Source organism: Triticum aestivum, chromosome 2B (genome assembly GCF_018294505.1).
Source record: "Triticum aestivum cultivar Chinese Spring chromosome 2B, IWGSC CS RefSeq v2.1, whole genome shotgun sequence".
NCBI lineage: Eukaryota > Viridiplantae > Streptophyta > Magnoliopsida > Poales > Poaceae > Triticum > Triticum aestivum.
The window spans coordinates 129,288,119-129,301,176 of record NC_057798.1 but is presented as its reverse complement, the minus strand read 5'-3'; the positions used below and the strand labels follow the sequence as shown (position 1 = coordinate 129,301,176).

Sequence of the window (13,058 nt, the reverse complement as noted above, 5' to 3'; positions counted from 1 at the left end):
TATGACTTTTTACCCCTCCACCGAATCTTACATGTCCGTCTTTTTTATTCTCGGGAGTACAACACAACATTTCTTGTGCATTTCATCATTAGATAAAGGAAGGTGATCTTACATACCGACATACGAACCCAACAATGACAATCAGTATGCTGCCTGTATGGCTTCCGTGTGATGCATGCAGACTAGGCTTCAATGCATATGCACCTGATGAAGGCGGTGAGCATGAACCAACTAAGGACGAGCAACATGGAATGCAAGATTATATTTATAGTGGTGAGATATTGGGTTGAGGTCAGTGTTAAATTGAGTAGTTATTTTGTCTTGTGTGCGGATATACATAATGCATCCTGATTGAGAATGAACGGAAAATACTAGTAGAAGGACAAAGGAGCAAAAAAAATCACAGGAGGGGAAAAGATTCCATCTTCACACTTCCTGCCGGACCAAAATCATACCCCGTGTTAGCTTGACGTATGAGGGAAAAACATACACATGATCGTATGAGGGTCCCTTTATTAAATATTCAAACTTAAAAGTGAAGCAGTTTCTGATTTTGAGGACCATATTATTATCAGTTTCTATTATTGTCGACAAGTTTGATGGTTGTAGATGCATTTCACTCTTTAAAGAAAGTTCTCATTTTATCCTGCCCACACGAAGGCGTCTAGTATTTATGTACTCTCCTCTAATATGGTCCATAACATGCACATGATCATATGAGGACCCCTTTATTAAATACTCCCTCCGTTCCAAAATAGATGACCCAACTTTGTACTAAAGTTAGTACAAAATTGGGTCGTCTATTTTGGAACGGAGGGAGTATTAGAAACCTGTCGTTGTTGACGGTGTGTGTGTATGCAAACCATGTTCATTATATTTTATCATGACAATAGGACTCTGATAAGTGCCACATGTGTGGCACGAACACATGGCAACTCCAAACGTTTTATGGCAAGTTAGTGATGCGAGGATGGCAAGATTAGTTGTTAAGCATGGCAACTTATTTCGGGTGATAGGTTTTAGTTATTTTTGTGTTTGATTTTTCTTTTCGGATGCCAATTTTAGCTGTTAAAAACACCGGAGTGCTTCGTGTCACACGTGTGGCAATTACCATTTGGGCTTTTATAAGGGTTTACTTATTTGGTGGCTATTTTCATATTCAAAGCCAAAACTCACCAGTTATATGTAAGTATTTGGCTTATTTTTTTCCTTCTTTTGTTGGCTCTTTTCAGGTATGTTTGCATGTTTAGATTGGGCTTCTTTTCATGCATATACATGATGAAGTGTCATGCTTCCATTCTGAGAGATATATGGTAGTGGGTGGGCCTTTTCTCATGCATGTTGTGCAATGATGTGGCATGTTTGCATGTTAAGAAAAATAGTTAGTGGGGCCTAGCTATTTAGATATAGAAGATTCCTACATGTTTGATGCATGTCAACCAATATTTTCCCCCGTTGTAGGACCCAAGAGAGTAAGAGCTTTCCGGCTCTCTTCTCACACGCCGTCAAACCTCAAACCTCGGTGACGCTGGCGCCATCGAGTTAATAATGGAGATCGTTGAAGTTGGCCGACGCCCCGTAGAACTTGAAAAAAGAAAAACAATTTCCACCGATTATCGACACCTGAGAAGTCCTACTTCATCATACACTTTATTTATTTCTGTATACTGAACTAAAGCACATGCAACTCGCATGCCTACCACAGGACGGGTATAAATATAAGAACTAATGTGTCGAGAACAAAAAATACAATTACACAGGCGAAGCCAGGAATCCTGTACAAGAAAGCAGCAGTTCAACAGGGGCCGGGCCTTGCAGCCAAGCGTCAGCGAACCAATTTACAGGGGTGGTTGGTTACCTAGGCTGCAAGACCGTGCAGAAGAATCTTCGACGGAATCTGCAAGCTCGTTTCCAGAAGATGCCTTGGACAGAGCTTCCACAAAATTGCAGCCTTTGGTGACGTTAGTGATTTAGAAGGACCGCGGTCTGAGAAAATCACTTTCAAGTATCGCAGTAAGAACGCTTAACCTCCGATTAGCTTTGATCATTTTGACGATTGGGCTTCGGCTAGTATCACTTGGCAGATTGTACTGCTGTTTTTTGCCTGGCAAGTACTCTCTCAAACTCAGCACAAGCTTCAGGCGAGTCTTCTTCGCTGGGTGGCACCAACTGCCAGAACAGTGGCAGATATGCCTCCCATTCGTTCAGAATTTTGGCACCTTTCGTGCTGCCCGTTTTTTCCTGTAAAAGCGACATCCAATTTATAAGAACATGGGGAGTGGCCAATTTGGGCGCAAAATTTTCCAAGAGTGCACTAGACTTACAACATAGGCCTCAATCAAGCCCTTGAGCTGCATCTGCCCAGCTGGAGCATTCACTCTCTGCATCTTGACAATCTCCTTGTTTACCTATTAAAACACTTGCACGTTATGATCTTGAGATGTGAATCCAAAAGGCTTTCACTAGATGCATGCTACGGGGCAGCTTAAGGTATAGCTACAGATTCCAAATTTGCGTACCTTCGGGACTAGTGTATCATCTTCATCTAGCATGTAGGCCAGGCCACCAGTCATTCCGGCTGCAACATTTCTTCCAACTCTGTGGATTGAGAAATATATATCAGGACAAGAAGGGCAATACACAAAGTGGGAAAAATGCAGACTGTGTACTTACTTGCCAAGTACAACTACGCATCCACCAGTCATGTATTCGCAGCAATGATCTCCTGTGCCCTCAACCACTGCTTGCCCAAGAGAATTCCGAACTGCAAATCTTTCTCCTGTCTTGCCTCTCACAAATACTTGACCACCCGTAGCTCCATACAGACAAGTGTTCCCAACTATAGCAGCATCCTCAGGAACAAATCCTGTATCATCTACAGGAACTACAACCAGCTCTCCACCCGCCATACCCTGTGAAAATGAAATAGAAGGCATTATAAAGCTGCTGGTCAGACAGTATTGTCAGTCCAGTTGAGCATTTAGTACCTTTCCCACATAATCGTTGGCCTCTCCTACTAGGCGAACATTCATGCCAGGTGTCAAAAAACAACCAAAGGACTGTCCTGCACTTCCGGTGAACCTGAAATGTTTGAAATTGTTCATTTCCTATCTTCTCATAATAAAAGTTAAAGGGCACAGAATTATGCAGACAAGAAAGTAGTTGACATACGTAATGTTCAGCTGGCCTGCAAAGCCTGTATCTCCATACTTCTTAGCAATGGCACCCGCTACACGGCCGCAAACAGCCCTATCAACATTATAAATTGGATATGTCTTTGAAACCTCTTTCTCGTTCTCAATCGCATCGGATACCTGCAAAATGCAATTATATAATTTAAGTAATGCTGCATACAGCAGAGCTTGGTTCCTAGCAACTATGCATTTCACTTTAGGCCACAATATCTATTGATCAACGTCACAGTTCTTTGTTCCCGATCAAAAAAATTACTAGGTGTACACAAATCTGCTCAGGAGGACAGTTGTTAATCGATGTAGCTAAGAAAAGCTATCAAAAACATTACCTCAGGATCTGCAAGGATTGTCTCGTCAAGAACAGGGCCATTAGAGTGGACGTCCTGGCTCCTTATCTGAGAGCTGCTCCATTTGGGTAATCCAGCATTCTGAAACGAGAACGCTGATAAATATAATAACAAGATAGGCAAGAAATGCCAATAACTCAAATGAGAATAGCTCAACTCCATACCATTAATAGGTATGCAAGATCAATGTGCTGCGTTTTCACCAAAGAGATATGCTTTGGCTTAAGTAAATCTGTCCGCCCAATTATGTCATCCAGTTTCTCATAACCTAACTGGGCTAATGTGGCTCGTACCTGGAACAGAAGCATGAGTACTTGAAATATGAGTCATGGTTACTCCCAAATTATGCATGACCAAATTTGCAAATCAAGCACAGAAAGAAGTTAACAGAAAAGACACCAGTAATGTGAGTGATGCCATACCTCCTCTGCAACAAAGAGAAAGTAATTCACAAGATCACCAGGAACACCAGGGAACCTAGCGCGTAGCTCTTCTCTCTGCAGGAGCATAGAATGTAAGGTATAACCAAGCAAGACAAACAAAAATATCAATTCTGCTGTTGCTACCTGACTAGCAACTCCAACTGGGCAATTGTTTGTGTGGCAAATGCGTGCCATGACACATCCGGTAGCTATCATAGCTACAGAACCAAAGCCATATTCATCAGCACCCATGGCAGCAGCCAAAAGGACATCTAGGCCACTCCTGAATCCGCCATCCACCCTAAGTACCACCCTCTCTCTCAATCCATTTTGTATGAGTGTCTGAAGGAAGCTAACTAGGTTTAGAACAAAGAAAGTGATTTGATATTAAAAGAAACTGAGTATATCAAGCAATTAAATGTAGAAAACCTGGTGTGTTTCCGTAAGACCAAGTTCCCAAGGACCCCCAGCATGCTTGATTGAGCTAATTGGGCTAGCTCCAGTACCACCATCATGACCTGATATCTGTATATTAAAATGGCATATTAGATCACCAAAATATGTATACTAAACCTCTAGTTCACCCATTAGACTTTGGATGAAACCACTCGCAACAAATTAAATAAGATTCCATAGCATGGTTTCTCTCAAGAGACTCAAATGATGTAACAACCAACAGGTTTAGTGTGCTCATCCAATTCATTAAACTAAATCGGCATCTTCATAAGTCATTGCTTACCTTATTGGTGTCTGTGTGTGCAATAAACATTTCTATATTTCTGGAATTTTTGTGTTCTGGGAATTTTTACTAGATTTCTGGGATTTTTCCCCAAAAAAACTCTGACAGATTATTGCATATAATTCACTAAAAAGTGATGTCTGTCTGTTACAGGACAAGTGCCACTATAGCAATGTCTAACAACTGGCTATTCACAGGGAGCGAGAAATTCATATTTTTCATACAAAAATGAACTATAATAGGAAGGTCTACCATCGTGAACATCAGACAGCAAATGTCACTATCTGCAGCATGAAATAGCAAAAGGCGGTTTACGCAGCCTCATGAGGGCCAACTTAACAGATACTCCCTCTGTCCGGAAATACTTGTCATCAAAATGGATAAAAGGGGATGTATTTAGACGTATTTTAGTTCTAGATACATCTCTTTTTATCGATTTTGATGACAAGTAATTTCGGACGGAGGGAGTAGCACCTTACAGCAAAAGGTTAAGGATACAAAAAAATGTAAAATAACACTAAACCACAGAAGCATGGCCACTTACGGGATACAGATCCACGTACAATAATGGTATGAGCTAAATCAATGACTTATTAAAATTTTGATGTTTAATCTACCTGAATTACGTCTGCATTGGCCTTAGATACCCCAGAGGCTACAGTTCCAATTCCTGCTTCAGCTACAAGCTTTACCGACACCTTCGCTTTAGGATTGATCTGCCCAGTCAAATATGAATTAAATATTTGATTAGTACCAATAAATGGATTTGCTTCTCAAAGAAATCAATAATTAAACAGCATTGCTAATTGACACATAGGCAGCTTAAGGACTCTAATTCTTATGTGACGCACATAATTAATTTTGAAGCTAACATATAGGCAGCTGAAGGGCTCTAATTCTTATGTGACATACATAAAACTTATTTTAAAGCTAGCAGTTTCCCTTAGCACAAACATTACTTGTTGATATTGTAAAAGTAGTTGTGCAAAACAAACCTGATGTAGGTCAAAAATTAGCTGCGCTAGATCCTCAATAGAATAGATGTCATGGTGTGGTGGTGGGGATATGAGAGGAACACCAGGTTTGGAGTTTCTCAACCGAGCTATGTATGCACTGACTTTTTTCCCAGGAAGTTGACCCCCTTCACCAGGCTTAGCCCCTTGTGCAATCTTTATCTCAATTTGTTCAGCATTAACTAAAAATGTTGGTGTAACACCAAAACGTCCAGATGCAACCTGTGAAAGGATAGTACAAATGAGAACCAACTCAAATATATGAACCCACTGGATAGTGGATATAGTGTACCTTTGATTCAGGACACATAAATAAAGAGGTGGACAATATGCGTCCTACGTATTTGATACTAAAGTGCAGAATCAAAGTACCAAAACATGCTTCTACTTCTTTCCTTTTTCAGAAAAGCAGGAAACATTATCTATAAAGAAAATTTGGATATGCTGCCACTGCAGAGTTTCACATTTGAGAATGCTGACTACCATAGCACCCCGCACATAACTAGCACTGATAGACCTCCAATTCCTTCTGGAAACAGATACCTCCAGGGCAGAAGCGCAGGTGCCGAATTTCATTCAGTTACAGTAGCAAACCAGTAAACACCTTCTAGTGATGTACTGATAGAAGATTTTTTATGTTCAGCCCCCAAGGTAATCTTGGCCTGAAAAGACTCGTACTGGCCCCATTTTACAGGAAAACAAGCATACTCAACAGTGTGAATTTCCCCATATTCTAAAGGAGAATTGGCTACAAACAAGTTCATCTGCAAGAATGTTGTTGTTCAGAGCATTGGTTTTCAAAGTGCTCTTTTTAACCATGTTATCATAACAAAATTGAGTGGAATCCTACTCGGTATTTACTGAAGAATTCATAATGTAGCCATTATGAGAGTATGGTATCTCCCAGTGATAATTAGAGGAACCCATAGTCATGGTTTTGAGAATAGAAGCGTAATCTGCATCAAAATTATATATAATAGCCAAGGTAAAGTGCAAAAATAAAGCAGTTGATGCTGCACCTGCTTGATGGCACTTGTGGCGGTGTCCCCGTTCTGAAGACCTTTTAGATGAGGAAGTGTCGCAGAATACCCATCAACAACATCTGTAAGGGGACTCCAGCGGATTGGGTCCTGCGAAAGTAAGCAAGTCCATAAGCAGCTCTATGTTGCAGTTTCCACTGGAGCTGCTTGACATAACTAAATAGCTTTATTTTTCTAATGGATAGTTATAGGACCCACCTCACCACCTTCTCCTGAATTAGATTTCCCACCTATCCTATTCATTGCAATTGCAATAGCTTCGTGTGTTTCTCTGGAAATAGCGCCCAAGGACATTCCACCTGTGCAAAAACGCTCAACGATAGAGGTTGCAGGCTCAACTTTGCCAATAGGAATAGGCGTCCGTTCACTCTTTAGTTCTACAAGATCTCGAAGAACCTGCAGCGTAGAAGATATGGTAAACCAAAGGTGATAACGAAAAAATCTACAGGTTGCCCACCTGCTAAGTGACGATAAGCACCACTAACATTGACAGGACGGCTTGCAAGATGTTGTTGGTAGATGGTGTATGCATTATCACTTTTTTCACGAATTGCTTTGTGCAGCAGCTTTGACATCTCAGGATTGTTTGCATGAAATTCACCTATTCAGGAAGCAAAAGGCACCATGTTATTTCGTAATAAACAGTAAGATAATATTGCATTGCATATGATCCGACAAATTTATTAAAATGCAACTCCTTCAGCAACAAGAAGTGTAACTTTAGGGAGTCAGGAGGAGGTATTGTCAGTATTCATTATATGGACATACCTTAGTACCTATAACGCTAAAAAAGATAAATGGATTTAGCTATCACGTTAAGATGTAAGCATTTTTTATCCCTGGTTGGCTAGGACAAATCCGAACATTGCAATCGTACACCCCTGAAAAACAACACCCAGAACACCAAGGGCCCCTCCAGTACACCTCCTTTTCAACAAAACAAATTAACTAGAGACGAGAGGATCCATGAAGACACTTTGCTATTGGTGAATCGAAAGTAGGACTCAAGAGAGACATAGATTTCTCAAGTAGTTGTGACCTTTGTATGTTGATTGCACGTACAATTTGCCGCAACCAGATCTCAGGTCGTTAATTGACGTCATTTTAATTAAAAAATCATATTGGATTAAAATTGGCATAACACAGGCACCCAACTCACAAAACCTAATTTTTTGTTACAGCTGATGAAAGAGATACTACCTCCAGGTCTGGATTGGATGAATCCGAAGTTTTCCAGCCTCTTTGCGGTATCTTCTGAGAAAGCCCTCACCCAGAATGATAGTGTTTCTCGACCAAGCTTTACAAGAAAAGGATAGAATAAAAGAAATGGAGAATTGTCAGTAGGTAACAGTCTCAAAAGAGATAACAAGGTACATGAACCAACTCAGGTGTTAATCTATTTAAACACTCTTCTAGACAGACGATGTACCAGGTCAACAAGAATATGGACACCAAAAAGAAAAGGTGTTGAAAAACTCATGACGATATGCATAATTGTGAATTACCTCATTAAGGGTGAGTCCTCCAATTTTCGATACACTCCCACAGAACGCAAGGTCGACAACTTCTTGGCCAAGACCATATATTTCAAAGATCTGAGCTCCACAGTAACTATCCAAAAGATGTGGACTCATTAAACAATTGCAGAAGTACTTCAACATACTGGCACCATTATTAAATTACACTGGATGGCAAAGATAAGACAAACCTTGAGAGCAAGGATATGCCCATTTTTGAGAGTATCTTGAGCAGGCCAGATTTTACTGCCTGAAAAACATAAACCAGTTAATAACAGATGTAAAATGGAACACAAAGATCACACTTGAACGCTCGACTACAGCATTAATGCACAAATGTAGTACTGAGCCCAACTATGTTCACACACGTAAGGGCAGCAGCACAACAACATGCAACAAAGTAGTCAAAACTCACAACTTACAAGCCGTCCAAATCATACCTTGATAAAGTTTCTTTGAGCCTGCTCGATGGTCACTGTGGGCATCTTGCCATTTCGCATCAAATTGACAGTTTTGTTGCTCAGCCTCCACTGCCGGCATGTTTCCAATGCCAGATATGGGCATATAGCACTAATGTGCAACATAAGAATGAATGTTAGTAAATCTAGCGACTGACACAACAATGTAACTTGAGAGCTAAATAGTTCATGGAGAATGTGCACAGCTGAATATAAGTTCTAACTACAAGTTGCTGAAGAACCAAAGGAATGATCGGATCTTCAAGAAATCCCTCCTAATAAATAGGTTCTAATTTGCTAATTTAAACTGGAACGAAGTCCAATTCCTCTACCTATCGTGGCTGCTTCATCTAACTGAATTATTTTTATCCTTTCTTCCTCTAACTCGGTACTTCTTTTGGATGATGATTCAGATATTTCAGAAAGGCTCCTCCTCTACCTTTTTTCACAGAAAAGAACCACACAGAAGCACTGCCTTAAGGGTATTCTCATTGTTTGTTAACAGCTTAGTATGAGGACTTAAGTTGTCTTATGTTCTACTCCCTCCGTTCCCACAGAGGACATCGACTGCTGATTCACAATTGTCGTTTATACCTCAGCCCTACGCCAATTGTCGAAGGAAATACTAGCCAAGTGGCTATGGTGCACTCGCTTGAAAAGGGAATTTATTTCTTCTGGAAAAAACTTGATTCAGTTTGATGTTTTATCAAATACTTCAGTTGATAATTTATTTCGATGCTACTCCCAGAAGATTTGCTATGCGATCCTGGAATAGGATAGTATTGGATATCTGAAGACAGAAATCATAATTCATAAATATACGTTGCAAAAAGTTGACATGCAAAGACATAAGCAACCAAAAGTGATGAATGACATTAGTCCACCTTGATTGCATTGTATGTATTCAACAGTCATGCTGGTTTAATAATCATGTTCATAAACTAACAGAGTGCGAGTTTATATATTCATCTATGCTGGATCAGAATGTCAAGTGAAGCGAACATAAGTAATGATCTAGCTGTTACTAAACAGATCTTTTTAAAAATGAAAGTCATACCTGGCTCCATATCCTATCAAACAGGCAAATTGATGGGTGCTGAAACACTGAGCAGTGTCGGCAACAATTGAAGCTGACATGCGGAGGCCATTCTGAATCAAATGCTGGTGGATGGCACCAACAGCTAAAAGTATAGGGACGGCAGGCCGTGTTGGTTCCTACATTATACATTCGTTTAATTGCAATACAGGAAGTGTGTAAAAAAAATACATAATTCTATCTCCGTAGTGTATTGCATCGCACAAGAGAGATTCTGAAGTTGACAAAAAAATAAAGGCTTCATAACCTAGCACTGGATCACGATGTTTTCAAGTGAATAGTGCTCCTGGTGGATGCATAATTAGACAAAGGTAGCCCATGAATAGCAACTAACTGACACTTATCAAGGTACCAGTAAATCATTTTGTTGGAGTACTGTACTGGTGCACCATAGATGTAGATGGTAAGTACACATGTATTTGGATCTGGTACACTTTTAGAAATCAGTATTGCCCATTATGAAGCGAAGTAAAAACAAATTAAGTTCAAACCAAGCACATTCACTGCTTCTTACCCATTAAAAAAGAAAGGTGAACAAAAATATGAAAGCTACTTAAAATAAAGTTCGAGTCTATAAACAAGGAGCATAAAGATTGCTGTAGATATCTGTGTTAACACATTAAGAAGTCAGAAGCTACTCACAAGTGCTTCAGAACGATCGGAAAGCACAAGAAGTTGAGAACCACTTCTCACAGCAGCATCAGCTTCTTCACAAAGAGCCTTAATTGCATTCTCAAGGGAACCATCTAGACCTTTACGGATATTGAAGTATGTCGAGAGTACTTTGGGCTTCAATTTTGGGTCCTTCAATAGTGATTCTAGTTCACCTTCATTCAGCACAGGACTTGACAGGGTAACCTGAGAAGTCAATAAGATGATATCTAAATATTGCCCCAAGAATACAGGTCAAATCATTACCTTCAAAACTAACTAACCTGGTCAGCATTTTCAGGGCCAACCTCCAAGATGTTGCCTCGTTTACCAATGTTAACTTCAAGAGACATGACTAAACCTTCTCTGAGTGGATCAATTGCAGGATTTGTAACCTAGAAATTGAATGAGATACATTCATAAGACAAAGCTGACATGACTTTGATTAATAAGATAATTTGTAAATGAGGACCCGTTACTGCTGTGCAGCCACAGTGCGCCTGCACACTGTTCATGTAGGCTCAGTTGGTGCAGTATTAGTTGGCAAGTAGAGATCACACTAATTAGTTCCCATGTTTGTTCGGTTTACTTCCTTATTGATAGTATCATATCTTGTGCTTAGATTTACACCTCCATATAGATATACACCGTCTAAGGTATGTTTCTATGAAGATGGAGATTATTTCTTAGGGATTAAATCAAGTCATCCCTATAATTGAATGGATTGAAGATTTGGATGGAATTAGTTATTACTTCAAAATAACCTTGAAATGCGACTATGGAGATGTAATTTTCCCAACTAACTGTACTGTGGATAAGAATTTTTTGGCAAGGACTGCCAATATCGTGCAAGTATTTAAGGGTAATAGAGGAAGTTTCATAACCTAGATTTTTTAACACTATTACTGAAATGTTAAGGGTTTACTGACCTGTGCAAATCGCTGCTTGAAATAATCAAAGAGCATGTGTGGCTTTTGTGACAACACGGCTAATGGAATGTCATCACCCATGCAAAATGTTGGCTCCTTCCCTTGTGAAGCCATTGTTTCAATTACCATTTGCACATCTTCACTGGAATAACCAAATGCCCTAAAAAATATATAATAACATTAAATTAAACATCAGGTCTGACTGACCATCTAATATTTCTAATTCTTACAATGTCTTAAACAACATAGGTAAGTTGTAGACATGGAGCACACGTTAAAATCAGCCACATTCTTTGGCAGTATATTTCTGGGCATGACATGATCAAAAGTAACATTTTTGGGGTTTATCATCTGAAATCTGAAAAAAAAACTAATGCCCTATACTTCTGTATCAAGCTAGGTTTACTTCAGACATCCCATAATGTAATCTGTGGAAATCTTTTTGATGGATACAATATGTTGACCCAAATGATTTTATGTATATAGTTTAAAAAGGTATACATAACCCAGAAAGAGCAAAAGGCATTGCAATATATCATAACTGAAATAGTCAGCCACAAGTCCACAACCTTCTCAACATAAGCATCAGGCATATTGCCAGACAGACATACATACATACATGTTAACTCTTGGAACAAACATAAGCAAATAAGTACAAGGGGAAAAGTAAAGAGGAGTTCAATAGAGCAATATTTCATGGTTCTTACTGCTGATGTCTCAAAATTGTTTCATTGTCCATGACAGGAGAGGATTGGAAGTTGACAGGCTTTATTGAACGTGTACTTTCTTGCAACCAAGTTCCATAGGGTTTTGCTGAAGCCACATTCTTCTTCACTTCTGTGTTTTCAAGGACCTGGGATGACTCGTGAGGTTTAGAATCTACATTTTAGAAGACTCTGATGATCAAAGGCGAGACAAGGAAAAGATTGTTTTATTTTATTCTAACCTGACCAGTCTCTAGGTCAACAGTTATCATCATTCCAGGACCTAATCTTCCTTTCATTACTACCTTCGACTCATCCATCGGTATAACACCAACCTGTAGATTTTCATTAATACAGCTAGTCAGTTGGTGAGAATGCTACAAAGTAATACTTGCCAAACTCTTGTAGAACATTTGAGAATGTTTCCACACAACAACAAAAAAACATTTGGGAATGTGATCCAAGGTTACTTCGTCAACTATTAGCATATAGTTAAATGACATGCTTTTAAAATAATCAGATCAGATTCAACTACCAAGAGATGGTCAAAAGGTATTACTAGAGTATAAACTCTTATCTAATAAGCTAGACTAGTCAAACTACAACCATAAGAAGCATCATGTATGGTAACTACAGTTTTATCTTTTACTCTCTGAGTATACTCATCAGCAGAACAAAGGATCTGGTGTGAGGGAAGTTTATTTAAGACAAAGCGAGCATAAAAAAATTAACTTCCAATCTTGGTACTGTGTACTCTCTAGTAGGATGGAAGTACTGCACAATATGAGAGAACAAGCTGAGAAGTGTACCCCAAAAATACGTTAAAATGTCAAGTTATTGACACATGCCTACATCCAAGTCAAGTCTTGCAACGCAAAAAACAGATTGATAAAAAAGTACTCCCTCTGTCCCGAAATGTAAGACGTTTTTTGACACTACGGTAGTATC

The 13,058-nt window shown here is 39.4% G+C and overlaps 1 protein-coding gene across 2 annotated transcripts in view; it reads right to left on the bottom strand.

Moving 5' to 3' along the window:
- Positions 1-1,631: 1,631 nt before the first annotated feature.
- Positions 1,632-13,058, bottom strand: part of LOC123043871 (ferredoxin-dependent glutamate synthase, chloroplastic) — a 16,632-nt gene continuing 5,205 nt past the window's right edge. Inside the window, exons 8-33 of one of the 2 annotated variants that reach the window (XM_044466458.1) lie at positions 12,353-12,445; positions 12,114-12,259; positions 11,407-11,566; positions 10,762-10,872; positions 10,469-10,684; positions 9,788-9,945; positions 8,713-8,842; positions 8,464-8,522; positions 8,261-8,366; positions 7,956-8,052; positions 7,241-7,356; positions 6,954-7,151; positions 6,735-6,845; positions 5,698-5,937; positions 5,320-5,418; positions 4,393-4,488; positions 4,108-4,305; positions 3,964-4,038; positions 3,706-3,834; positions 3,524-3,622; positions 3,172-3,314; positions 2,988-3,081; positions 2,674-2,912; positions 2,520-2,598; positions 2,325-2,408; positions 1,632-2,241 (exon numbers count right to left, since the gene is read on the bottom strand). In XM_044466458.1, coding sequence (XP_044322393.1) covers positions 2,074-2,241; positions 2,325-2,408; positions 2,520-2,598; positions 2,674-2,912; positions 2,988-3,081; positions 3,172-3,314; positions 3,524-3,622; positions 3,706-3,834; positions 3,964-4,038; positions 4,108-4,305; positions 4,393-4,488; positions 5,320-5,418; positions 5,698-5,937; positions 6,735-6,845; positions 6,954-7,151; positions 7,241-7,356; positions 7,956-8,052; positions 8,261-8,366; positions 8,464-8,522; positions 8,713-8,842; positions 9,788-9,945; positions 10,469-10,684; positions 10,762-10,872; positions 11,407-11,566; positions 12,114-12,259; positions 12,353-12,445 — 3,444 coding nt within the window. In that variant the 3' untranslated portion in view covers positions 1,632-2,073. Of the gene's footprint in view, positions 2,242-2,324; positions 2,409-2,519; positions 2,599-2,673; positions 2,913-2,987; positions 3,082-3,171; positions 3,315-3,523; positions 3,623-3,705; positions 3,835-3,963; positions 4,306-4,392; positions 4,489-5,319; positions 5,419-5,697; positions 5,938-6,734; positions 6,846-6,953; positions 7,152-7,240; positions 7,357-7,955; positions 8,053-8,260; positions 8,367-8,463; positions 8,523-8,712; positions 8,843-9,787; positions 9,946-10,468; positions 10,685-10,761; positions 10,873-11,406; positions 11,567-12,113; positions 12,260-12,352; positions 12,446-13,058 lie in introns of both variants that reach the window. The other variant, XM_044466457.1, reaches the window with a different exon arrangement.